Here is a 27081-nt window from a genome sequence, read left to right on the forward strand (position 1 = left end):
TACTGTAAATACTGTCAAAATTCACAAAACCTTGCTACATTCAGTTAAATATGAAGTTTTAGAAGAAATAGCAGACTTGCACTCTTTAGATAATACTGTATATATTAATTATTAATATTAAATTAAGGGCACAATCAGATAAAATGGCTGAAAATTAAAATAAACATTTTCAAAATATTTTTCATGATTTTGCTCTGATTTATTACATATTAATTATTACAATAACGTTAAAGAACTTAAAGTGCGCAATTTCAAGAATAATTACATTACATTAAAATTTATAAAGAATTTTAAGATTGTTATCTTCTTGTATGAACTTTTTTTTTCAATTTTATCATAATTGCATGTTATGATGACCTCTTTTTGCAGACATAAAATTGTTATCAAAAATCTTTTGAATTTTAATATGCAAATTGATATACCAGTACTCTTCATAAAAATATTTTCTTTTTTATCCTTTAAATCACATAGTCCCCACAAAAAAATAGATTTTGCACGTAGTCAGCCAGACAAAAAATTAAAGGGGAAAAGTCATTCATAACATCATCAAAATTTACATTTGGAGCAGAAAACATTTGGATGCCATGCAGGGGTGACTAGGATCAAGTTTCAGATCATGTAAGCAGAAACCCAAGATAGTGACTATGAATCGCTTCCATTCACAAGAAAAATGTTAACGTTCAACTTCGGTATTTCCTGCAAAGAAGGCATGTAAAGGGATTCCTATTTAAGCGGGACCCATTTACGTGAGGTTTTTTTTGTGTATGGTGTGTCTATTCAAAAATGAGTTTGAATGCATTGTGGAGTGGTGAATATGCTTGAGTGAATCTGTGAAGTGTTGGTGTTATTCCAGGTATAGTGAAGCACACCGTATAGCCCTGAGGCAACACAGGCAGAAAAAAGGTGGGATGGTTTGGTTAACGCTACTGAACCTATAGATAGTGTATACACACATGCAGAAGGGGGTTCCCAGAAGCAGATGGTGACTGAGGATATAGTTTACAGGAGTTGGAATGCATTGTGGGGGATTTATTTTTCTGTGAATGACTGCAATAGTGGTGTATTCTGATCTACATAACTGATTGTCTGTTTTGGTGTTGAAAACACGTGTGTCTGTTATGAACTGGGAGTTAAATGTCTGACCCCAAAATTTCTCTCAGCAGTATATTTGGAATAGATTATTTCCATTATTAACATTCCCACACAGGAAAAGCAGAGTTATAACTTGGATGATTATATTTTCTAAAACCTGTGCCTTCTCTGCAGAATGTGTTGTCTGCAATATGTAAGTATATACAGCTATGATATACATGTCTGATTGACCATGTCTTAATTTGAAGCTATGAATGAGAGAGATAAGGGGATGGAGATGCAGTTCTCAACATTCTTTCCATAGCAGACATAATATTAGGTATCAACAAGCACGGCCAACTGGGCACCATTTGGGTCCAGACACAATGCTGATCACTTGTTGAGAGTGTTCTAAGCTGTAGATAATTCAGTTAATCTCAATTACTGCAGCTCATTACATGGTCAGGTATCTGTTAACTCCTGACATAAACTATGACACTCTCTTGTTTTTTATACAAACAGTGATGAAGAAGAGACATTGGAGGGATGATAATGACTGTCAGGTTTTTGTTGTTGATGTTGTATTATGTGATATAATGGTATGAATTTATTGGTTGACATCTGTGAATTTCTCCAGCCAGGAATGAGGGAGGCATCTCTGGAATGAAGGAGTGATGTCCAGGTTTTATCTCTGTATAGTACCTCTCATATTGGGCAGAGGGTCGATACAAGTGCAGAGTGTTTGACCGAATTAGCATTATAAATAATACATTTGTATTCATTTTCAAATGCAGATTAAGTAACCAAAAAATATCATAAAACTAGAGAAGAATGTCCATTTTAAATTCTAGAAATATTAGAAAGATTTTTTTCCATAAAGAATTTTAAAATTTCATCAATTAATTTGGATATAATTTAATCTTAACACATAAGTATAATTATAGTCTTTGACACTCAGCAAACTCAGCCTCATATAACCCAGGTTGCTTACTTATTGGGAGATTACGTAAATTATTATACATTTAATCCAATTATATTTAATTTTTCTTAATAAATAAAAGGCATTTCACATGGTACACTCTTAAAACTTTCATACTGCATTTTATGGGATTATGAATCTCTCTTAATTGTGCTGTTCACATCTACAAAAGTTAAGGGGGTTCGAATCATTTGACTGTCTTATGAAGAGGAGTTTTCAAATGACTCTACAGATAATGAAGTCTTAAAGATGTTAGTTTGTAGCAGTTTGATTGATATGATGAGCTAAATTAATTTGTTTCTAATGAGATCAAACCTGGAAATTCTCTTGCCTGTGATGTAAATACAATATAATATTGAGATAAAACCAAAATCTCACTGCTTTGTATGTATAATTCATTTTAATTTTAATTTCCTGTTAAAATGGATGCAACTTCTTTTTCCTCCTAGCCAGCATTACAAGACATTGTACCAAAATTAAGTCTCTGAAAATATGATTATATATAGTTGTAAAAAACATTTTTGAAAATATCGCTATGAATTAAATTTATGGAATTCAATATCTCTTGTTATCTTGGAATACAGTTTTTTTTAGGTCACCTGAGTAAACTCAGGTGACCTATTGCTATCCGTTTTCGTCCGTCGTCGTGCGTCGTGCGTTAACATTTGAACATTTTCAGCTTCTTCTCTGCAACCACTGAACCAATTTCAACCAAATTTGGCAAAAAGCATCTATGGGTCAAGGGGAACAAAAATTGTGAATTTCATGATCCCTGCCCCCCTGGGGCCTGAGGGGTGGGGCCAAAACCACTAAAATTAATGCAATCTTTAAAAATCTTCTTCTTTACTCCTGGACATCAAGCAGTCAAACTGTTTGCATGATTGTAATCAGCAATGAGTCCTCTACCAAAATTGTGAAATTCATGGCCCTGGGGTCAGGGGTTCTAGTGCTAGGGCGGGGCTAAATAAGTAGGTAGTGAAAATGCATTATTTCTTTGAAAATCTTCTTCTCTGCTCCTGGGTATTAAATTAATCAACTAAGTACATAGTTATGATGAGCAAGAGTGTCTCTACCAAAATTGTGAATTTTATGGCCCCAGGGTCAGGGGTTCTGGTGTTAGGGCGGGGCTCTATTGATTATATAGTGAAAATACATGAATTCTTTGAAAATCTTCTTCTCTGCCCCTGGGTATCAAATAAACTAACTTAGTACATAGTTATGATGAGCAAGAGTGCCTCTACCAAAATTGTGAATTTTATGGCCCCAGGGTCAGGGGTTCTGGCGTTAGGGCGGGGCTCTCTTGATTATATAGTGAAAATACATGAATTCTTTGAAAATCTTCTCCTCTCCTCCCGGGTATTAAATAAACTAACTAAGTACATAGTTATGATGAGCAAGAGTGCCTCTACCAAAATTGTGAATTTTATAGCCCCAGGATCAGGGGTTCTGGTTTTATATAGATTATATAGTGAAAATACATGAATTCTCTGAAAATCTTCTTCCCTGCTCCTGGGTATTTAATAAACTAACTAAGTACATAGTTATGATGAGCAAGAAAGCCTCTTCCATAATTGTGTATTTTTTGGCCCCAGGGTCAGGGGTTCTGGTGGGGGGGGGGGGGGGCTCTATAGATTATATAGTGAAAATACATGAATTCTCTGAAAATCTTCTTCTCTGCTCCTGGGTATTTAATAAACTAACTAAGTGCATAGTTATGATGAGCAAGAATGCCTCTTCCATAATTGTGTATTTTTTGGCCCCAGGCTCGGGGTTCTGGTGTTAGGGCGGGGCTCTATTGATTATATATTGAAAATACATGAATTCTTTGAAAATCTTCAATTCTGCTCCTGGGTATTAAATAAACTTACTAAGTGCATAGTTATGATGAGCAAGAGTGCCTCTACCATAATAATGAATTTTATGGCCCCAGGGTCAGGGGTTAGGGTGGGACTGTATTGATTATATAGTGAAAATACATGAATTCTTTGAAAATCTTCTCCTTTGCTCCTAGGAAATAAATAAACTAACTAAGTACATAGTTATGATGAGCAAGAATCCCTCTTCCATAATTGTGAATTTTATAGCCCCAGGGTCAGGGGTTCTGGTGTTATGGTGGGGCTCTATTGATTATATAGTGAAAATACATTAAATCTTTAAAAATTTTCTTCTCTGCTCCAGGGTATTAAGCAGATGAACTACAAATATAGTTATGATGAATATAGTTATGATAGACAAGGGCCCATATCTTACAGAATTGTGAATTTCAAGGCCCCAGGGTCAGGGGTACCATAGAGGGGGGGCTGTACTTATATACTGAAAATGAATGAATGGTTTGAAATCTGCTCCTTGGTATTAATCAAATATCAAGGCCAAAGGGTCAGGGGTTCATGTATGGTAGGGGCACTACTGATTATTGCTGAATATTACTGATTAGTTGAAATGCATTTTTTCCCCTTACCCTGCGTATGGGTATTAAGTAAACAAACTAAGCAACTACTAAGTGTATTGTTATGATGATCAATGGTGCCTCTTTCAAAATTGTGAATGTCATAACATCTGGCTTAAAACATGAATCAAGTTTAATCACTGGAAAGTTGTTGCATAATGCTCAGGTGACCTATAAGGCCCATGGGCCTCTTGTTTTTCATGCAGTTTTCCTAGGTTGTTGAAAACTGATGTTTTGTTCTAATATTCTGGCTAAGGTATTGCCAGTGTTAAATCTCAAGTGTTTCCTCACTTTTCACTTTTAGGCCACAAATTTCCCTTCTCCAATGTTTAACAGCTATGTTTTAAGCCACAGGAAGTATAGAATATCTGAGAAAGCTAGGTCATAGCTAGACGTTAAGAAACAAGTTTTTTGGCTGTATGATAAATGGATTTACTAGTGATCTTGGTGATAGGGTCGAATTTCTCTGCTAACTGTTTTATGGGGCAATGGAATGACAGCTGTTTTGTGAATGCCATTCCCATTCGTTTGGGGGAAAAAGAGGAGGTCAGCTATGTACTGTAGAGCAATGATGATCTAGTCAAGGCTTGCTTCTCATAGGTTCCTCAGGAAAACTAAGATTTTAGCTCCTCCAATACATCTAACACATCACCATTCAGGCTCTGTCAAAGGTTAATCTACAAGTCAATCAAGAGTCAAAATATAATGATCAGAGATTATCAATAGGGTATAATGTTTGAAAAATGAAAAGGACATATTTTATATACTTTGCTGTAACCGAATTTAATGCATCCCTCTCATTTAAAATCAAAATAGTGAGTGAATGGTAGACATCTATGACCGAAGACTAATTGTTTTAACTTTGACAATAAGAGACATTTTAAATTGACTTTAATTATAGTTTATGTAACACATGGCGATTTTTGGCATCGTAGTAGTTGCATTTAGTTCAAGTCCAGTTAAAATGTTGGAACAGTATAAATTCCATCAAGCCTACCACTCCTAAATATATTATGGTATTTTCATCACTATAAGGTCTCAATACCATTTGAATTTACCAACAATATATTTACCCTATAGGCTAGCTATCTCTTTTGAAAAGACCACAAATGACTTGTGAGAAAATTTATATATGTGATTGCTTCTTTTTTCAGGCTACATGTATTATTAAAAATCATATGCTTCAATCTTTAAAAAATATTTAAAGGTTTCCTGTTCTTAATTCTTTTAGTCAATTAAATCTTATTTTAGGAGCAAATGTTAAACTTTAAGTAAATATTTTAGAAAAGACAAACTGATATAGGTGTTGTCTATCAGGGATACATGTATAAAGCAGTACAATTTTTAAGGTTTCCCATATCAAAAAATAATACAGAAAAGTATATTTTTAATATATTTTTAATACATTCATTTTTGTACTTTCTTAAAATAATACAGAAAAAATATATTATTTTCCTATCACAAAAAATTCAGTATATCATTTTTGTATTAAAATTTGACTTTGATTTTGTACAGTATATTATTTTTGTATTTTTTTGGACTTAGATTATTTTCAGTGTATTATTTTTGTATTTTTTCAGGACTTATTTTTTTCCACATGTATTTTTTCTGTATCAAATTTGAACTTAGTAATTTTACAGAAAAGTCTATACAGTTAGACTGTATCATTTCTGTATTAAATTTGGACTTAATAATTTTACAGACAGTTTGTCTGTATTATTTTTATATCAAATTTAGACTTAGTAATTTTACAGAGTTTGTCTGTATTATTTTTATATTAAATTTGGACTTTGTAAATTTATAGAAAAGACCTTACAGTTAGACTGTATTATTTTTATATTAAATTTGGACTTGGTAATTTTACAGAAAGACAGTCAGTATTTTTTGTATCAAATTTGATTTTAGTACATTTACAGAAAATTCCATATATTTGGTCTCTATTTCTTTTTGTTGTTAGGGGGGGGGGTTAAATTTAGACATATTTTCTATTTACGTTTGTCTCTATGAACTTTATAAATTTTAGAGAAATTCCTTGCAAAATGTCTGCTGCTTTTTTTTATAAGTTTATAGCATACCCGGTACTTAGAAAATTTTTATTATATATTTTTTTCAGGAATCTTGGTATCCAATTATATAGAACTTAAATAATTAATTGGTACTAAAATTTATGTTAATCTCAATCAGTGGTAATCCAGAGAAATATTTCCGTCTTGGGCATGAAGACTTTACAGCGGGTTTACATTGACTTTTCAGCGGGTTTACATCTTTCACGTGTTTACATCTATCACACAACAGGTGGTCTTGCAGGCTAACAAATGATTGCATCATACTACAATTCAGAAATTACGTGATTTACCTGTGCACATGGAAAGTCCCAACTAGCTATTACCATGCATACGATGTTTTCTTCAGATTTTAGTATATATGTGCATTTTTTTTCACTCAGAGCAGGAATCATATTCAAATTATCCTAAATAACTTTCAAGAAATGAGCTGACAATGTTCAAGTCTAGAAAGGGATGTGCAAGTAGTAGGTTTCCTAATTTAAATTATCAGTGTGTTTAAGATAGATATTTACACTAGAGAAAGTTAGCTGAAACATGTGCAAAAATTATTAAAGTTTGGAAGTATTAATTTTTTAAACCTGCTTGGACTGTGTTATTTATGTAGTAGTACAGTCAATTTAATTATTCTAGTAGTTGTAATGTAAGATGGTTTTATTCAGATAAAATATCAGTTTTTCTTCAACTCTGTGTTTAATTCTACTCTCAGTTTAAAAAAAAAACGATCCTGATGTTAATTAGCTAATAATTTACAAGTTAATTATCTTTGATCTTGGGCTAATTCTTGCATAATCAATGCAATCAAATGACAGTTTCTCAAGTTAAATCTTCTACCCTGACAGCCTGAGGCATGTTAATTAGCCAGGTGGCTGTGTGCTTGTGTTCAAGCGTGAAGTGATTTCCTGTCGTGAATTCACACTTGGTTGCGTTATGTAAACAAGAGATTATCAGTATGCACTGAATAAACAGAACAGCTAAGGAATATTGCCTACACTGGGAATATTTATTAATTTTTTGTTAGGAAAATAGGACATGGCGCCGAGAAAAGGGGGCATGGCTCTGTGCCTTGCTATTTTGCTTTAGATTTAACACTAAATTGACCCTTCTTCTTGAACTTTATGGTCTATTATACGGGTCAACTTGTATACTAGTGATTAAAAAAACAAAAACAAAACAATATGGCTGACCAGAAATCTTTCTCATCTGTAATCGGAAAATTTCTTAAAAACAAAAATAACGATTATAAGAAATGATTCCTAATAATTATTCTAGTAATTATCAAGGGTTTATTATATTGATTCCATATTACTTATTAGACTTCGTACATAAGTAAATTTCCTTAGACTGTTAAAAATATTTTATATTTAAAAATCGGCAATCTTCGTAAATAAGGAGCTATTTGATTGGTCAGATTTTAAAATTTTTCTTTGCTTTTCTCTGATTGGTTAACGGTAATTTACCCACGCCATTTTGAAAAATAGATCGACGAACCGAATTGAGAGAGTTGGTGATGTTTAATAAAATTTAGCTAATATTCGCCGATGAAATTGGTAGAAAATAGATGTTTAGCTACAGCATGTTAGCATGGATCACATTTATAAACAAAGAAAAGCGAAAACGGAAGGAGGTTGGCGTTTTTCAAGCATCATGCCCTGGCTTTCCTGGTGTAAACAACGCCATATGCGGTAAGAATTTACATAAAATAGCACAGTAGTTTCAATTTTTAAAATGTGAAATGTAGATTAATAAATGTTATCTTTTATAAACAATTTATAGTAGGTCAAATTAAATGCAGATATATTGGATTTGTGGCGAAAGAGAGTTTTGTAATGCTACTTTCTATCTTGAATTGTATGGATAATTACGGGCTTTCAATGGCAAATGATATTATTTACATGGACCAAAAATGACTTAAAAATTAATTTAACCCTATCCCTCAGGCCTAAACATGGAATAATAACAGATAAAATCATCTTGGCATACAACCATTCAAATTTTGAAATGTGAAGGGGGGGGGGGGGGTAATCATTGCAACTAAACTTCATGGATTTATGGTTTAGCATACTTATAATTTATTTCAAAAATGACTTGAGAAGAAGGTGATAAGAAAGATTTTTTTGGCACAAACTAATTATTTTTTATATCAATATATGATGATCTGTATTTCCCTTGCCCAATATCACTTTAAGATTTCAAATCAAATGACCCCCCCCCCCCAATAAAAGGGGGGGGGGGATAATGGCTCAATTTGTAGAATATTTTGCCATGAAAAATTCCAATCAGGTGTATTGGCAGTTTTATATTTTCATTTTTTAATGCTCTGTATTTCTATCCGTTCTGCAAAACATTTATCAGCATCATTACTTTTACAGTTTGAGTGCCTCTGCAGAGCCATAGAAGAAAAGCTGATTAGTTATAGAGGAATAGGACACCCACCCCTTGAGGCATTACAGGTGTGTAACATTGACAATATCAGCTAATCATGTGAAGATTTCTTTTTGTGTGTGTCTGTGCATCTAATTTTGATACACCTCGGTACTTTTTGATATTCTATTTTGTAGATTATGCAGGACCAAGCAGGATGACAGTGAGAAAACTGGAGATGTACTTCTTCAACAAAGTAAAGTGCTGTGCAAAAGAAACCCCAAAGCAGAGAGAAGATCTAGACTTTTGAATTCATATCTCATTATAAATGTACAATTTACAAAGACAATAAGATTGATAAAACATGACTTAGAAATGAGGACAATTGAAGAGTGAATACTGTATGTAAGACAGAAAAGATCAAGATAATTGCACAAAAAGTAACTAAATCAGTAATCTAAAGACATTTCTTTTTTTTGTATTTTTCAGAATGTATTATTTTTAGATTTTTTTGTTTTAAATGCGATTTTAATACAGAAATAATAGACTGATACAAAATTAATACATTTTGTATTATTTCCCTATTTTTTTTTTCAAGGTGCTCCAAATAATACAGAAATAATAGACTGATACAAAATTAATACATTTTGTATTATTTTCCTATTTTAATTTTCAAGGTGCTCCAAATAATACAGAAATAATAGACTGATACAAAATTAATACATTTTGTATTATTTTCCTATTTTTTTTTTTCAAGGTGCTCCAAATGATACAGAAATAATAGACTGATACAAAATTAATACATTTTGTATTATTTTCCTATTTTTTTTCAAGGTGCTTCAAATAATACAGAAATAATAGACTGATACAAAATTAATACATTTTGTATTATTTTCCTATTTTTTTCAAGGTGCTCCAAATAATACAGAAATAATAGACTGATACAAAATTAATACATTTTGTATTATTTTCCTATCTGTTTTTTTCAAGGTGCTCCAAATAATACAGAAAAAATACATCAAGTGTATTATTTTTGTATTTTTACTGAGAAATAAAGTATATTAAAAATATATTTTTTTGTGTTTCATTTCTAAGAAAGTGTATTATTTTTGACCTAATTTGGAACCAAGATAAAAAGGGTTCCAAATTTGGTCATTAAAAATATACTTTTTTTCTATCATTTTTGTATTATTTTAATCTATTATTTTTATATTTATTTTCGATATGGGTTGTGTACCACATACTTGGAGCCTTTGTTGTTTGTTGGACCTCTATGTATAGGGTGATTGAATCTTTAACAGGTTTGTCTCTCTACCTACTGGGTTGTTAGGCCCTGTAGACAGAATATAGATAGGTCTAGATAGGTGGTATACACTGCTTAAAATCCAGATAACATTCAGCACCCCCCAACAGTCAGGGGTCCAGTTCAGCTTTGATGGGTGTTCCAATTGTTTTCTCATTGCCTCAGACAATAGCCCACTATGTGTGTTTTATAGGTCTTTGTCTTGAGGTAAGAACAGAACCTTTGATCTTGGTATTTAATTGTGTTAGGGTTGAATGGAAACGGTATTGTGTATTGGGGGTAACGGTTGGCGTAAAAGAATGGAATTTGGTCAAATGTGGTTAAAAATATTATGAATATAAGGCGTATCTGAGAAAAATTCTTCAAATCAAATACATTTCTTTTGTTTCAAAATTGTTTCGTGGGTCTTTGGTATATGGGTGACAACTCCAATACAGGTATTGACAACTTGCACAATTTTCAAAATTAATATTTGACATAATAATTGAGAATGTAAAAAAGTATGATAAACTTGCATAATAAATTCAATAATTTGAATATTAAGCGATGATAATTAAGCTACTTGCATTATGTCGTATTTGTTTATCTTGTATATAGAGGACAGGTGTTCAACTGTTTGCATTTGCATAGATATTAATTAATGACTCTAAATGTATTATATAATAAAGAGTTTACATGCATGAAAGTTCTGGTAAATGATGCAGGTTGATCACATTTGAGTTTTTTTCTTCCTTGCATGTGTTTGGCTGACATTGCAATGCATAGAATCTCAAATCATTATATAATAGCTGTGAACAGTTTATTGTGGATAAAATTATGATTTTATCTACTTAAAAAACAAATCAAGAAAAAAAATCAGCAGTATACATAAAACAATACTAAATATAACGATTAAACTACATACACATATAATCAGCAATTTTAAATCTGTTGGGTAAGTCAGAATCAGAGATTATTGGTAGGGTTTTGGGACAGAAAAATGACAAGGAAGACTGTGGATGACTAACTGGGATGAGAAAGTCAAGACCTATTGTTAACTGGAACCAATAACTAGAATAAGAAAGACCTTTGATTAACTGGAACCACTAACTAGAATAAGAAAGACCTATGATTTACTGGAACCACTAACTAGAATAAGAAAGACCTATGGTTAACTGGAACCACTAACTAGGACAAGAAAGACATATTGTTAACTGGGACCACTAACTAGGAAAAGAAAGACCCATTGTTAACTGGAACCACTAACTAGGACAAGAAAGACCTGACCTATTGTTACTGGGACCACTAGTTAGGAAAGGAAATACCCATTGTTAACCGGGACTCTAACTAGGATTAGAAAGACTTATGATTAACTGGGACCACTAACTAGGAAAAGAAAGACCTTATCTTGTATAATGATATACTAATGATATACTTTAACTGTATATCATGATATTAACAAGGTTAAGGATATGCGATCCTCAGGTAGGAAGGATAACTCAAAAAATTTATATTTAAATTGAAATGCATCAAAATTAAGCTTGAAAATGATTTTTTTTCATGCAACAATTTTCATTTTATTCATCTTTATAAGATTCAAGGTTTTTGGAATTCTTAGAAAAGGTCTTATAAAAGTTGACATTTGTACCCTATAAAAGGAAAACAAATTAATATAGTTTTGGAGAAATAAGATTTTCTTGAATCTAGCCTTAAATACAAATACTTATAAGCTTGATATGAAATAAGAAGTGTTTTGTGGTGTCTTGCAATGATAGCAAAAGCATTTTACACTGTGTATTATAGAATACATGTCGGAAATAGAAGACAAAAAATACCAAATAAGTATAAAAATCATGACAATTTCTCTGAATGCCTGGATACCTATCATTTTTTGACCAAAAATATATTTGTTGATCAATTTGCAGTTAGAAAATGCATTGCTGATATTCCAATTCGCTTTTTCTGCAAAAATGTTGGAGATTTGACAATTTTCCCTTTATAATATGATCAACTTTAATCTTTAACTTTAAAGAAATACTGTGGATAAATTTACTTAACTTTGTGGATTCAGAGATACTTTTATGAGTAGTTTTGATTACTTAACTGCTAATTTTATAAACCTGAGGATCGGACTACCTTAAGAAAGATAACATTAACCGGAACTACTAACTAGGATAAGAAAGACCTATTGTTAAGTGGAACCACTAACTAGGAAAAGAAAGACCTATTGTTAACTGGGACCACTAACTAGGATAAGAAAGACCTATTGTTAAGTGGAACCACTAACTAGGATTAAAAAACCTATTGTTAATTGGAACCACTTACTAGGATAAGAATGACCCATGGCAGGGTTCGACACTAACGCTAGCCCGCTGGCCCGGGACAACTGAATATTGAGGTCGGGCTACCAAACATGTCTTTAAACTTGCCCTGCAGGGCTACAGTAAATTTTACCAATTACTCGCTAAGAGCAAGAAAAATAATTATAATTTACATACAATATACCTGATAATAGTTAAATTTATTTTCAAATATGTTTTATCAGCATAATTATAATTTTTTAAGTCAAAAATGTAAACTTTAAAGGTGATACAAAATCCCTAAATGATATAAATAATTATAGAATTTTTCGAACAGTAAAAATGTCTTAGGTACAGGAATAGAGTGACATATAATTTACACCCAAAATTCAGCCAGAATGCAAGATTTCGCATCTCTATTTTCAAAATTTTCCGGGGGAGGCCCCCCGTACCCCCACCAGCAGGAGGGGGAAACCCCCTCCCGCACCTACCCCCCTCGTCGCTTCGCGACTCGGCCAGCAGCCAAAGGCTGCTGGACAACTAATACATGAGCAGGGCTAGTAGAAATTTGAAATTACTAGCCCTGCTGACAACTATAGTTTTAAAGTTAGTGTCGATCCCTGCATGGTTAACTGGAACCACAAACTAGGATAAGAAAAACCTATTGTTAACTAGAACACTTACTGGGATAAGAAAAGAACTATTGCTAACTGGAACCACTAACTACGAGGGGTGATCAAAAAGTTCACAAACTATCTCTATATCTACAAAACCACAATTCAGATTAGAATGAAATTCGGTACACACATAGCCATACACAAGGTCTATAAATAGCATATGCTGAATAAAGTTTCTCTCCTTGTTTGTGACGTCACAATGTGAAAATGACGTCACTATATAGGTCACTTGTGATGAAAAATGGTTGTCTCAGTCGAATTCGTTCAACAAACAACTGTACAATTTATTGTAATATCTTAGAAATCCCTCTACAGTATCATATAATAATTTGTACACAGTTTATTGAGATAAATGAGTTCCTATAAATTCAATTAATGATTGGATTAATCGTTTTAGTGAAGGAAGGGTGATGGTTAAAAATGATACTTCTCATCTTGCCTAGTGAAAGCAAGTTTGAAAAGATATGTATTTTTAATAAAGCAATTTGCTATCAAAGACCTCCAATTAGCACTTTGAAAAATAGTTGAATATTTGAATAATGATATAAGTATTAAATACCTAAGATATCGTTTACTTTAGATTTTAAACATATTAGATATGATAAAAAGGATGCACCCATTCTCTATCCACCTTGAATAAAGGTCTCTCCTGAGACAGAAGATTTGTGTTTTAATGGTCGCCATGCTTATTTTTGGAAAGGATGTTATTATCCACCCATTTTGTTGCTGAGATATGACCATTTCTGACAAATTAACTGTTCTTGTCATAAAAATTAACACACATGGAAAGAAATATAAAACTCGGAAAAATTTTTATAACTTTTGTGACGCTACGGAGGGGGTCACGTGACCGCCAATATCACGTGATTCGCGCATGCGCAGAACGATGGTTGATATGCATTAAAATCGGGGAGGATTAATTTAAAATATAATCAACATTAAAACCAAATATTGTTTCTTGTATGGAAGTTATTCAATTAGTTTGCGAACTTTTTGATCACCCCTCGTAGGATAAGAAAGACTTATTGTTTACTGGTACCACTTACTAGGATAAGAAAAACCTATTGTTAACTGGACCACTTACAAGGATAAGAAAGACATGTTGTTAAGTGGAACCACTCAAGAAAATGCATGTCTCAGACAATGTAAAAATGTGTGTATCCAAGTGATTAAAAGAGTACACTTTTTTCTCTGATGTATAGTTATCCATAATATACAATAATATACAAAATAAAAAATTTAAAATTTTAAAATAGTTATTGCTTATCTATCTACCCTAAATTAAAGCATGTTACTGGAAACACACATTTTTTTATTTGATTATTCCTGCATATGGTGTTTATGTCTACCTACTTATTAGATACTTCAGTTCATGCTCTGATTACTATAAATTATTTAACTGAAACAGGCTATTGTCAGATATGTTGATGTTACAGTCACATTTCAAGTCAGTGTTTCATAAATTGTGATATCATTTTAATGACCTTGTTAGTAATATAGCCTATAATTGTGTCCTATTTCATATCAATTCATCATTTTCATAGGAGTGGACCATCATGGTAACTCAGTCAGTAGAGCACTCATTCCATGATCAGAAGGTCTTTGGTTCAAATCCTGGCTGAATCCTAAAAATAGGTAGCAACTGTTATTTTACCAAGTGCTTGCCTTTTTGAGGTGAAATTTGTTGGTTCTTCGGAAGTCCTTAAAAAAACTGAGGCAGGTGTTTGCAGGATAAAGATCCCTTACTGCTCAATGACCCTGAGTGTTGAGTAAAGGTCATAATATAAAACTCCTCACTAGTGTATGCTGACATATCTATATGAATGAAAAGTTGTTTAATGGAATGTAAAACAACATGAAATCAATCAATCGATAGATTTTTGTTTTGAAACTAAATAAGGCCATAGAAAATTCTGTCTTCCTGATCAATATATAGGGCTCAGGTCAAAGGGAATGCTTACTTATCCATGCCACCTAATCCCACCTCCATTTTTTTCTGAGAGACTGTGTTTTGCTCTGTTCATTGATCTGTATTAGAAGGATTTTTTTCCATTAATCACTGTTTATTTATCCTAATATCAACTTTTCCATTACATAGCAGTACTTGGAATCCATGTCGTTGAGTTTTGTCAAGTTAATGATTGTAATTATACCTTTATTTATCTTAATTAATTAATGCACTTCTTTAATTAGTTGACCACATTTATGGAGTTTAAATGCACATTTCAAAATGCATTGCAAAACACATTTGACTCTTTTATGTATCTCTTGTCAAACATTAGATGACTTGTTTTTGATTTCCGCTAATTTTGTAGTAACCTCAGGTTTTTTTCAACAACCTTTGCTGAATAAAATTTAAACAAATCATTCAATCTGAAAAAATTTTGTCATTTGCATCTACCACAGTTTAATCTATTGCAGAAAACCTCAAAGCCGTTTTCTTTACTACTTATCTGGATGAATTTTGCTATATGTTTACACATTATATGAATTAGATTTTGTCAGTATGTACCATTTGGTGAGCACATTTATAGACTATAATAGGAATATTTACAAAAAAACAAAATGGAAAACATTAATATGGATGCACTTCATGTAATAAATATTAATAATCAAAAACATCAAAAAAGGCACATGCACCTTATGATGCATAATAAGGTAGATATAAAAGGCAAAGTTTAAATTAGGTATAAATTTTCATCAAATAAGGATGTGTTCCACAGGGAACCTGAGTTTTTACATGGGAATATGTAAATGATACAATAAAAGTTCATGCAAATCTAACACTTCTGGTATTAGCTTGAAGAACACATCAGATACACAGTTATTTTATCTGTGAACAAAGAAAATAAATTAATCCTTTCAAAAGGCTGTAAATAATCCTGCCATATAGTTCCTATAAACTCTTTTAATTAAATGACAAAAAAATAGAATCTAGCTTTTATACTTTATAAGTTCTGTAGTAAAAAAAGAGAAACAAGCTAATTCAGAGAAATTGTGTCCCCCACTTAAGGAAAAAGTAAAACATGCGCAGTTCGGGTGGAGGGAGGGGGGAGACTTGGATCCCCCTCACTGAATTTTTAGAATTATTAAATGTATACATGCATGTATACTGAAGCAAATAAAATATACCATTATGGATATAAAGATTTAATTGCTTATTCTTTATTATGTGTATAGAAGATTCTTTTTATATGGAATATTTATCACACTGTAATGATGATTTTATGAGTTTGTACAAGCCAGACCTCGTAAATTTTTCATTTCGCATGCTGAATACTATTATTTAGTTAAAAAAAAAAGTTGTCCGTCCAGACTTGAACTCGGGACCTCTCACATAGGAAACGAGAAACATACCACTAAACCACGGAATCGCTTTACATGAAGTCAAGTATATGCAGAAGTGAAGTCACATACATGTACATATTCATGTTCGGTATTGTCAAAATTTTACACAATCCATGGTGTTTGATTTATTTAGCCTTTATTAAACAGTTCTAATAGATGTAATAAGAACATAAAGTCGACCGAGAACCTGTTTTATACGCAATAACTCTCCTCATGCCCCTGTGGTAAAAATAGCGACATGTAATACCATAAATACTAATAAAACAAACAGGGCGGGGCACTTTGAGAGGGGTGAGAGAGGTCCTAGGGAGTTTTGGTATAAAATTACATTGAATAAGCTCAAAATCTTCTTGAAATATCGCCCGGAAATGATAGTGTTACACACAGACAGAATGTAAATTTATGACCTTGAACTTTGACCTTTTTACCTCAAAATCAGTAGGGGTCTTTATTAGGCCACAGGGAGTTGTTATGTAAAATTTCATTGCAATAGCTCAAATGGTTCTAGAGATATCGTGTGGAAACAAAGTATTATAACAGACAGAATTTGCTTATTTATGACCTTGACCTTTGACCTTTTGACCTCAAAATCAATAGGGTTCTTCTTTAGTCCGTAGGGAGTTGCTATGCTAAATTTCATTGCAAAAGCTCAAAGGGTTCTCGAGATATCGTGTGGAAATGAAAGCGTTACAGACAGACAGAGAGACGGACGGACGGACAAACCCAAATTAATATCCCCCACTTTTCAAGCGGGGGACAAAAATTTAAGGCTGGACTGGAAATTAAACCTGGAACCCCTGCATTGCTAGTCAGGTGCTCTACCATTGAGCTACTCAGGCGGATATCCACGGTCCATATAACCTTAACTGCTATAGTTACAAATACACCTAATCACCAAAAACCCATTAAAAGGGGATGCAACAGAAATAAATTAAACAAAGAAAAAAAAGATACACATCACAAACACCACATGTTAATTGTTTTATCTAAAATTAAGCAAATTTTCTTGAATTTTGTTTGATTCTTATAGTTTTATAAATCAAAGGGAGATGTCATAATAATTTATGCCTTTGCTAGGGAGAAACAGTATTACCTGTTCTCTTTGCTAAACGTAGTCTATTAAACGAAGAAAAAAATTGCTCATGAATTCACAAAGAAGTTATTGCATAAAAAAATCTAGATAATTTGGGTGGACATTGATAGTGATTTGCCTCAATCATTATATTGTTTTTGTCATTTAATTACTCTTTTGGGAGACTCTTGGTTGGTGTCTTCTACCTATTCCCACTTTTTAAAAATCTCAATTCCACCTATTCCCACTTGCAAATAACAATAAATGTTTAGATAGTTAATTTGTTTTTACATTAACTAGACTAATTACATCTGCTCTTTAGATTTACCTGTATTTTGTACATTTTAAGACAGAAAATAATGAATACATCTATAAGAAAATATTATTTATTTCGGATTTTTGAAATAATTTAAAAGATCTTACAAGAAATAGCAACTTAATATCTTAATTTAATATCTTAATTTAAGAACATAAAATAAATAGATTTGATGAAAAAAAGCATTCAAATAGGTGGATTTTAGAATGAATATAATAACGGAGATAAAATATAATTTAATTTTATTGAAAATCCATTTTTTCTTTCAAATATTATAGTAAAAAGTCTGATTTATAATTTAATAAAGCAAATATACCTGTCCTCTATTCCAATAGGTGTTCATTAATCATTGTTTGTACAGTAATTATATGTTTTCATAGTTAATCATTTGTTTACACAAAAATTCCACCTATTCCCACGTAAAATCTTACCTTTTTCTACATGATTTTCAAAAAGTGGGAGTAGGTTGAATGAACCTCTTGGTTAAATAAAAAATTTATTTGAACAAAGCTGTTAAAACATTCTTTCTTGTAATAAGGATTTATTTTTGTTTAAAAAAAAAATTACATTAAATAAAAGACACATTTATTCTTGGACTGATGATTATTGATGATAAAATATAGGAAAGTTGAAAAAGAAAACTCCTTGCAATAATACCCTGGATTTGTAGGATAAGTGCTTTACTTTACTTGTGACCCCATTCCTGGTTTTCCTTGTGTTACCAGAATACAAAAAAACCGAGTATCTGCTGCATTCTCCTGCTTGATAACTAATGAGAAAGAAATGTGAACTTGATTTTTGTTGATGATTTAGGGCCACATGTTTTGTTTCATACAGAACTAGGAGGATGCTAGGGTTATCTGTCAGTAGAGTTCCAGTTAGACTTTTATCTCTATTAGTTACCTGGCAATTACCTCTGTATCGGGGGTCTGGGATGGAAATGCAAGTAAATTAAGAAAACGTATTTAAAAAATTTAAAACTGCATCTGATATTACAAGGATGTATGTTTGATCTGCCATTTCTTTAAATGGTGGGCAACATTGATTCAGAAAATTTAAACAGCAAGCACCTCCAAATAATTTATTAAAAGTGAACAAACCTATGCCAAACAAGTTTCTTTAGCCAGAGATGCATGTGTGACCATTGTTATTATAATGCTTTGATTGTATCATCACATGGTCTTTCTCACTAGCATCATCATCCAGTTGAATCTGGATACAGAACCTATAATAAAAAAAAGTGAAACTATGAATGTATGTAAAAATTAGCTGTTTTATACCACTGTAGGCTGTGTCAGAGGTTTTAAGATGTTGAAAAGCCCATGGTTGTCATAAACACAAATCATGCATCATTTTTCCACTCTTCTACATGTTGTTTGTAGATAGATGAATTATATTTATGACACTGGAACATGAAAACTCCATTTATTCTGAAACAAAGTTACCTAACCTTGGATTTTTATAAATTAAAAAACAAATACCAGGTGAAGGATGTAATAATTTATGTTCTGAGAAGTTCACATAATGAATGAGATCTTCAAATTAAAAAAAAAGAAATCAGGAGAAAAAAATATTTATTATATTTAGAGTTTGATACATCATTACATTTCAAAGCCTTTGAAAGAAATTATGTATTCAGACAGAAAGTTATTTAGATTTTAAAATAGAATTTAATTGCTTTGAGAAGGAAGAGATTATTATTCAGATTTTATTTTTTTGGTGCACAGAAAATTAATAATTCATTGTATTTATTAGATTGCTTTGTCTTTAATTCTAGCATGTGTCTGGGATTTTGCATAGATAATGACTTGTAAACTTTATTTGCTCCAATAAATGCCATGATGTCTAAATTGTTTGCAAAGGGATATTATTGAGATGTCTTACCTAGCAAAAAATTAATTGGTGGTTTATATCTTTTAATGTTAGATCAGCATCAAGAAAAAATTTGCTTTGATAAGGTTAAACGGTCATTTAAGGGGAGACAGGACACATGTCACACGACTAAAAAGACATATTATGTCATAATCGGTGATGAAATACATGTTAGACGTTGTTAAAATCAACAGTTCTTGTGTAATTTTATTCTAAATTCTAAAATTGTTTTTTAAACATTTAATTTTAGAAATTATTATTCATAAAATTTTTAAAGATCTTGCCATCATTTAGATATTGTGAAGTTGCCCAATCCACAAATTTGTTTCTCTTTACCCTGCAGTTTGACGTCAGTGACGTCATAGACGTAGTGTTTGAATTTTCAGTGCAGTGAGATCAAGTATATTACACACACCGTCTTGATCAGTTTTATTTCATAATAAACAGGTCACAGTCAATGTATCATGATAAATTTCTGCAGCAGATTTTTCAGAATTAATATTTTTTAGTGTTTAGTAGCAGAGATTCTCTCTATTTAGATAATTTTGAATGTTTATGTTTTCGTGTGACGTCACAATTGATTTCCCGCACTCGAAAAATACAAACGTGAAGCGTTTTTATCATGCTTACGTCTAATTCAACGATGTCCTGTGCGATATTGAGGTAAGCTTCACCCTGTGATATTTATGCAGTAAGTAATTACGATGAAGGACTGACATTCAATCTTAAATTTAGAAATATTTATTGACAGAATTTTTTCCAAATGAGGTATTTGTCGTTGAAGCTGCCTTGAAAAATGCAGAAATTATCCCACCCAAATACTATATAAAATTAAAACAATTGCTTTCAGATATGTCCCCTCATTTAAACACTATGAATATTCTGAAATATTTGAGTAAATAATGTTATCTATAATATTTATCGTTTGTGCGTAAAAATTCGCATGATGGACTCCGTTATGGGCCTGTAAACATGAAGTATCTAAACTCCATACAAACTCTACACAGGGCGGTATTTGTGGGGCGATATCTTTTAAATAAGTCAAGAAATCCCATGACAGGAACGTTTTAAAATGTTAAGTACATATTAAATTAGTAGGGATGTCAAATCTGTCAGTTTTCAATTCTCAGTTACTCGTACGTTTTACCGATCGAGTACCCGGGTACTCGGTAAAAGTGTAAATAAATATGAACAAGTAAATTGAAGACTGTAAAACATTGTAAACTCTTGTAGAAATAAAACCAGATGCACTGATAGGAGGCTTATCCATAAATGTATCTTTGATGTAAAAATGATGAGCACTTCGTGCCCGACGAAATTTAATATAACAATTTTTAAATTCAATTTATTTATCAGATAAACACAAGAAATAAAATCATAAGTTGTTCACAGTGTTTTTGTTTAAAAAAATAATCTGCTCCGTAATTGTAATGTAACTCTTTGTCGCGTTTGACGACCAGGTATCAGTCGTCAGAGCTACGTACAGTATCAACTTGAACTTGATCAAGTTCTCCCAACAGAGCGGATTTACGATTTTAGTACACTTGTTCGATCCGAGATTATTATAGTATTACGGGACGGTATTTTGTAGTTTGACGTAATGGTGGACATCAGTTATTTTAAAGCCTTTGCCTTCAGCCAGTTGTATTGGCATGTAATCAAACACAACCATATCAACAATCGCACGTGTAATATCATCTGCTCTTTTCCCGAGAATTTACGGCTTCTCGGAGAATTGACAAAATTATCTAATTTATTTAAACATAATGGATCTTAAACGATGTTCAGTGAAAACAAAGTAATTAAAGCCAAACAAAAATGAGGGAAGAAGGCAGCCAAAGATGAGAAAAGCCAGGCACCCCAGGTACTTGGTCATGATGATTACTGTATAAACACTGCCACAGGCGATAACGGTCATTTAGAGTCGTAGTAAACCCTAATTACTGTATGTAAAAGTGCAATGAGTATTTTACGTTTTAAAACAGATTGTTTAATTCATTAATAAATAAGATTAGAAATATTCAAAAATATACGTCCAAGTAACCGAGTACCGATTTTAGTATTTGATACTCGGACCAGAGTACCTGGTTAACCGGGTGCTCGTTGCCATCCCTATAAATTAGTAATATAAAATATATGAAAAAAATTCATTGACATGAATTTTTTTCAGCTAAAGGTTCTGTTCCTCCTTAAACAAAAGTGGAAAAGCACATACCTTTCTAAATAGAATTGTCACATTTACACATATATAAGGTAAACATAGTGCCTATATAAGTATCTGAATTGATTAGTAAAGAAATAGCATGTCAGAATTTGAAGGTAGAAGAGGGGGGGGGGGCAACTGATTAGGTAGGGGCTCATGGACCTACCCCCTAAAAGCTCTTAAATTCTATAGGTTTAGTTTATTAGAAAAAATAAAGCCTCCTTAAAAATATAATTTTTTACTACTGCAGAAGTACTTTTTTCCGTACACTATGTACACGGGGACAAATTTTCTGCGGAAATTTGTCCTATCAAAATTAAGGTAGGATTCTTCTCACATTTCTTGTATTTAGAATTTAATGAAATTTTCACAGAATCAAGAGGACAGTATCACTAAGTGATGGTATCACTGACATTAAATTTGACCATTTAATATTAGAGGCAAGGTCAGGTCAAGGTCATTACTAGTACCTTTTTCCTTGATATTAAAAATAAAAAATTACTGTTTCCAATCATGCAACCCCTACTTGTAATTCAAAAGATTGAATGTTTTTCTTTTTGCATAAAAAAGACACTACAATATAGGGCCTATAAGATGATATTACCAAATTGACATGGATAATTAAAATAAAATGGATATTTGCTAATCTGAATTTCCTCTACTTTTGTTAAATTTTTAAGATTTATTAGTTATTTTTATATGCTTCCTATATTTAACTTTTTCCAATTTTCACATATAGTAAAGTTGACACATAAAGGTACAAAATGATACAAAAACTAAAGTTTTCATCGTTTACTAAGAGAGAAATAACACTTTTTACGGATTTTTGGCTCAAATCTGTACTTAGATTTGAAGCATTTAAAAGCCAACATAGTTCTACTATGTTTGAAAAATCTTATTTATTTGATATATTTTGAAACTTTAGTCCCTTATTATTAATTTAACTTACATTTGAAAATTTTGTCTAGTCTTTGATTACGTAAAAATTATAACTAAATTCAATGTTCTATAATAATTTTTAGAGGCAGAAAAGAAGATATTTTCATACGCCACCATTCCGCCAAAAATATAGTCCCTGCTAGTTTTCAAATGCAGTTTACCATTTCTATTTAAAGTTGTATAATTGTGATGAGGAAAGAAAAATATGGTCTTTTAAATCTCTTACATTTAAATATAGAAGACATATCAACAAATGTACTTTGAATATTCCATCTAGTCAGAAACCAGAGAAGAATCCTACCTTAATACAAATATAAGGCATATAAAGAGAGTCTTAAGATGTCCGCCTTAAATTTTATACCAGCAGATTGAACAGAACTAGAGATTTCGCCGAATTATGACCCCATGGAAAAAAGTATATAGATCTACAGTATTTCAGAATAGAATTTATTAACAAGCAAATTCAGGAAATCGTGTCCCTCCCCAAAACACTTTCAGAGTATTACTAGTTGGAATGGAATTATTTATGGTGGACTATAACCATTCCATTTGTCTGTCTTTCCATTATACAAAAAAGGTTAAAATTTTGCATTAGTACAATTTCAAGACAAAGAATAAAGTTTCTGAAAAGTTTAGCAAAACTCATTATTAAATATCTTAGAGCTATCTTTTCTCATTCAAAAGTTATTTCAATGTTTAAATTTTTTAAATAGACTCAACTTCAAGGTAATAATATAGTGTTTTTTCAGAAAGATCTGGCCATAATGCACCTGTGAAATTTAATCGCTGCATCTTTTCCCATTTAAAAGTTAGACCAATGTTTGAAAAAAATGAAAAGTAGATCAAACCTCAGGTTTAAGGTCATTGGGTTGAAAATCGTAGTACATGTGGAATCAACATGTGAAATGACCTATTTTTTCTTATTCAAAAGTTATAACCAAGATAAGTTTTTTGTGACAGACTGACAGATCTGGACAGCTAGACAAACAGACAAAGGAGATTTGATGTAACTTTCCCAAAAGTGGATACCATGTCCCCTCAGTTTTACAAAGGTGGGGGACAAAAAATTAGGGAATAACATTGTCTATCTTTCTGTCTGGCCAAGCAAACTTGTCCAGGTATATCACTGTATTGGAGAATAATTTGAAGCTCTTAGTACACATAATGTTCATGACATGAGAGTGTGACTTGACCTTGAACCGAGGTCATTCCTGCAAGGTCAAGTCACGAAGTAAAAGTATGAAAGCTTTTTCCAGGCTATAACTTTGTTAAAGAGAATCACTCAATAAAAGGGTACCAATTTTGTTAATGCTATCCTTAATCCCAGAATATTTTTAAAAAGAATTAACAGAATCTCATTCACATACTGTCGAGAAAATCCACTATACCACTTTCCTCATATGGAAGGGTGGGGGGTATCATTTTGTGAGCCCAGTGCTAATAGTACCTTTAGTACTATTTTTTTTCGTATACAATAATGATTTCAAAGCAGTAGAGCTATAGTGTATGTCAGAAAATTATGGTTTAAGAAGGTGATCTAAGGGACATTTGTTTGTATGTTAGAAGTGGTTGTGTGGAGGCATGAAATAGGTGAACAATAAAATATCTTTATAATGCAGACCAACACACTTCAGATTTTGGGAAGGACGTAAGAAATGATAATAATAAAACAATGAAATTGATAATTTTTAAAAGGTAAGGAATTTATTTAGGAATGCTTATATACTTGTATGTTGACAGATGGACAGTTTTGCACTAAATTCTTTTAAATGATAAAATCCTTTTCTAGGAAAGTTAATTGGAAGAAAAATGTATGTCAGTTTGGTTATTTTCCAGAAAAATAATGTTCCACTAATGTTATAGGTATGCACATAAACTTACTGAAAAATATTTATTACCCAATTGTTTAGTAAATTTGTATGTATGTGCCAAGGTGGTTGTTTCTGTGAGATTTGTTACTGAAAATGTTGCTTCCAGAAATTTTTTCAGAGAATATGGGATTATGTATATAGGAAAAGATCTTTTTAAAAAGACTAATATAGAAGCAGTTTTTTCCCAGATCATCAGTCCCCTCAAGGAGGGGGGGGGGGGGGTGTAGGTGTGACCACTTATATATTTAACTTCTCATTACTGAACTAGTTTCAGTATTTCTTTAACCTAATTGCTCAGGTGAGTGATGTGACTTCTGGGCCATTTGTTTGCAAGTAGTTACTCTTCTGTGAGCCATCTTAGATCCTCCCCTTATTCACTTCTTGATCAATAAAAAAAGACAAACAAACTTTGGAAGGCATGGTAGAGGTGTCATGGTTTCGCCAAATTACCAGTTACCACTGTCCAAGTTTTTAGTCTATCTCATTTTTTAAAAATTTTCCTTTCTATCTAATAAGACAAGACCATTTTTGGAATACCAAAAAAATGACCTTAGGCATCACTTTTGAACAGTTGGTGCAAGGGCTTTTATATAATTTCATATGTGTATTTCTAATGACAAGGCCTTCCCCGGGTATACCCTTTAAACTTGAACATTTTTGAACTTGGCTTTGGAGATTGATCCAAATTTTAAAAGTTTAATCATGGTCATAACTTTTGAATGGATATGCTTTGGCTTTCATATTTCACAGGTATAATTAATTAGACAAGTCCTTTTTTGGGTAACAATATTTTTCATCTCTTGACCTTGGAGTTTGACTTACATTTGAGATCTACAAGCAGAGAGCAAAGCATAAAACTAGAAAATTTACTTTTGTTTATAAATAACAAAATTTTTAGCTTTCTTACAGTGAAAGCTTTTTTTGTTTATGAGATTTTATTAAATTAGCATTTTAGAGTGTGTATACAGCCTGGTAAATATGGTATGACGGAGAAATTATATGAATGTAGAAATCGTAAATCTTACACATTGGTTGTATATGATTAAGAAATTGTAAATCTTAGTTACATATTTTGCATATTTAACAGTCCTTGTCAACAGCATTAGTTCATGTTCAAACACATTGTTGATGTGTGAAGCAAATTTTCAGCTGTCGTAAATTTTTCACCATTGCTACGTTAAGGAATTCAAAAGAAGGTGTAAACTTGTGTAAAATTTTTGGAGTTAACTTGAACAATGGCTGAACGTTTTGTAAAAAAGAACATTACTGTTTATCAGAAAACAGTTATTGAATTGGTTTTATTTAATTTTAGGAGTGATGGTGTTAAGAGGGAAATTAAGCCATAATGTCAAGCGAGGGCCGTGATTCCAGCAATGGGATAGCTTCTAAATCTGACAGCCCAGAAACCAAGAAATCCAAAGATGCTGCGTCCGGGCCTGATGGTAAGACAGTTACTGAGGGTGGGGTGGGGTTATAGGTGAAAAGGGGGGGGGGGGGGGTAGAAATGAAAGGAGGAAAGGTTGCAGAAGCATAAAAAAGGAAGGTATTTGAATTTATAACGCAAAGTCAATTTTATCACCATTTCCAACAATGTTTTCATATACAAAATCTTGTGGAAATGAAGAAAAGAATGAATTATGTATAATTATCATATTAAATAGAAATATTTTATGTAAATATTTCATGTGGAGGCTGTTTCTGCAATTTCTTTATCATCTCAAAGATAAATTCTACACAAATATTTCACATTTACAGAAAAATGGAGCATTCAGAATGGTGATGATACCCTGTAAATTAGTTCAAAAAGCATAATTTTGATAAGATAGAGGGGGAAAAAACCTTAGATGTATGGGAAGTTTGAAAGAAAAACATAAAACTACACCTACTCATAATAGATACAACTCAAACACATATGCATAAAAACAGGGCAATTAAAGGCTTATAAAGTTTTCATTTTTTTTTGAAAATTTTGATTTATAACCAAGTTTAAAAGATTTTTATCATAAGGTAAAGGTATCTCAATTTACAAAAGTTTTTTACAAAAGTATAAGCTTTCCCCCTTTGTAGGCCAATAAGAAGGGCTTCAGTTCAAGTTTAATTGCCATAAACTGGCTTGAAAACATGGGTAATATGATAATGTTGGATTCACTGTGGAGAAACATGTGACCTATCCCTATATCCTATCTTGATTGAAATTTGATGCTTTATAAAGAATTTCAAGTTTTACCTTTGAAGGCCATTCTTCAATGCAAGTAAAAATTTATGGTCTTGGTCTACA

The 27081-nt window shown here is 32.0% G+C and overlaps 1 protein-coding gene and 2 long non-coding RNA genes across 4 annotated transcripts in view; 2 read left to right on the forward strand and 1 right to left on the reverse strand.

Annotated features, from left to right (window-relative positions):
* The window catches only part of LOC134259417 (zinc finger protein GLI4-like), a 76717-nt gene that overhangs the window by 10997 nt on the left and 38639 nt on the right, over nt 1–27081 (forward strand). The window contains exons 1-2 of one of the 2 annotated variants that reach the window (XM_062742001.1): nt 566–1285; nt 26116–26245. In XM_062742001.1, the coding sequence (XP_062597985.1) occupies nt 26149–26245 (97 nt within the window). In that variant the 5' untranslated portion in view covers nt 566–1285; nt 26116–26148. Of the gene's footprint in view, nt 1–565; nt 1286–26115; nt 26246–27081 lie in introns of those variants that run through there. The other variant, XM_062742002.1, reaches the window with a different exon arrangement.
* The window catches only part of LOC134259419 (uncharacterized), a 28134-nt gene continuing 5746 nt past the window's right edge, over nt 4694–27081 (reverse strand). The window contains exons 2-3 of the long non-coding RNA XR_009990349.1: nt 19019–19143; nt 4694–5173 (exon numbers count right to left, since the gene is read on the reverse strand). This is a non-coding gene — a long non-coding RNA (uncharacterized LOC134259419). The remainder of the gene's footprint in view (nt 5174–19018; nt 19144–27081) is intronic.
* On the forward strand, nt 7309–9387 carry LOC134259416 (uncharacterized). The gene is made up of 3 exons (XR_009990348.1): nt 7309–8244; nt 8932–9012; nt 9121–9387. It is a non-coding gene; the product is annotated as an uncharacterized LOC134259416 (long non-coding RNA).

This window comes from Saccostrea cucullata, unplaced genomic scaffold (assembly GCF_032062105.1).
Source record: "Saccostrea cucullata isolate Sc308-1 unplaced genomic scaffold, CSIRO_AGI_Scuc_v1 ctg840, whole genome shotgun sequence".
NCBI lineage: Eukaryota > Metazoa > Mollusca > Bivalvia > Ostreida > Ostreidae > Saccostrea > Saccostrea cuccullata.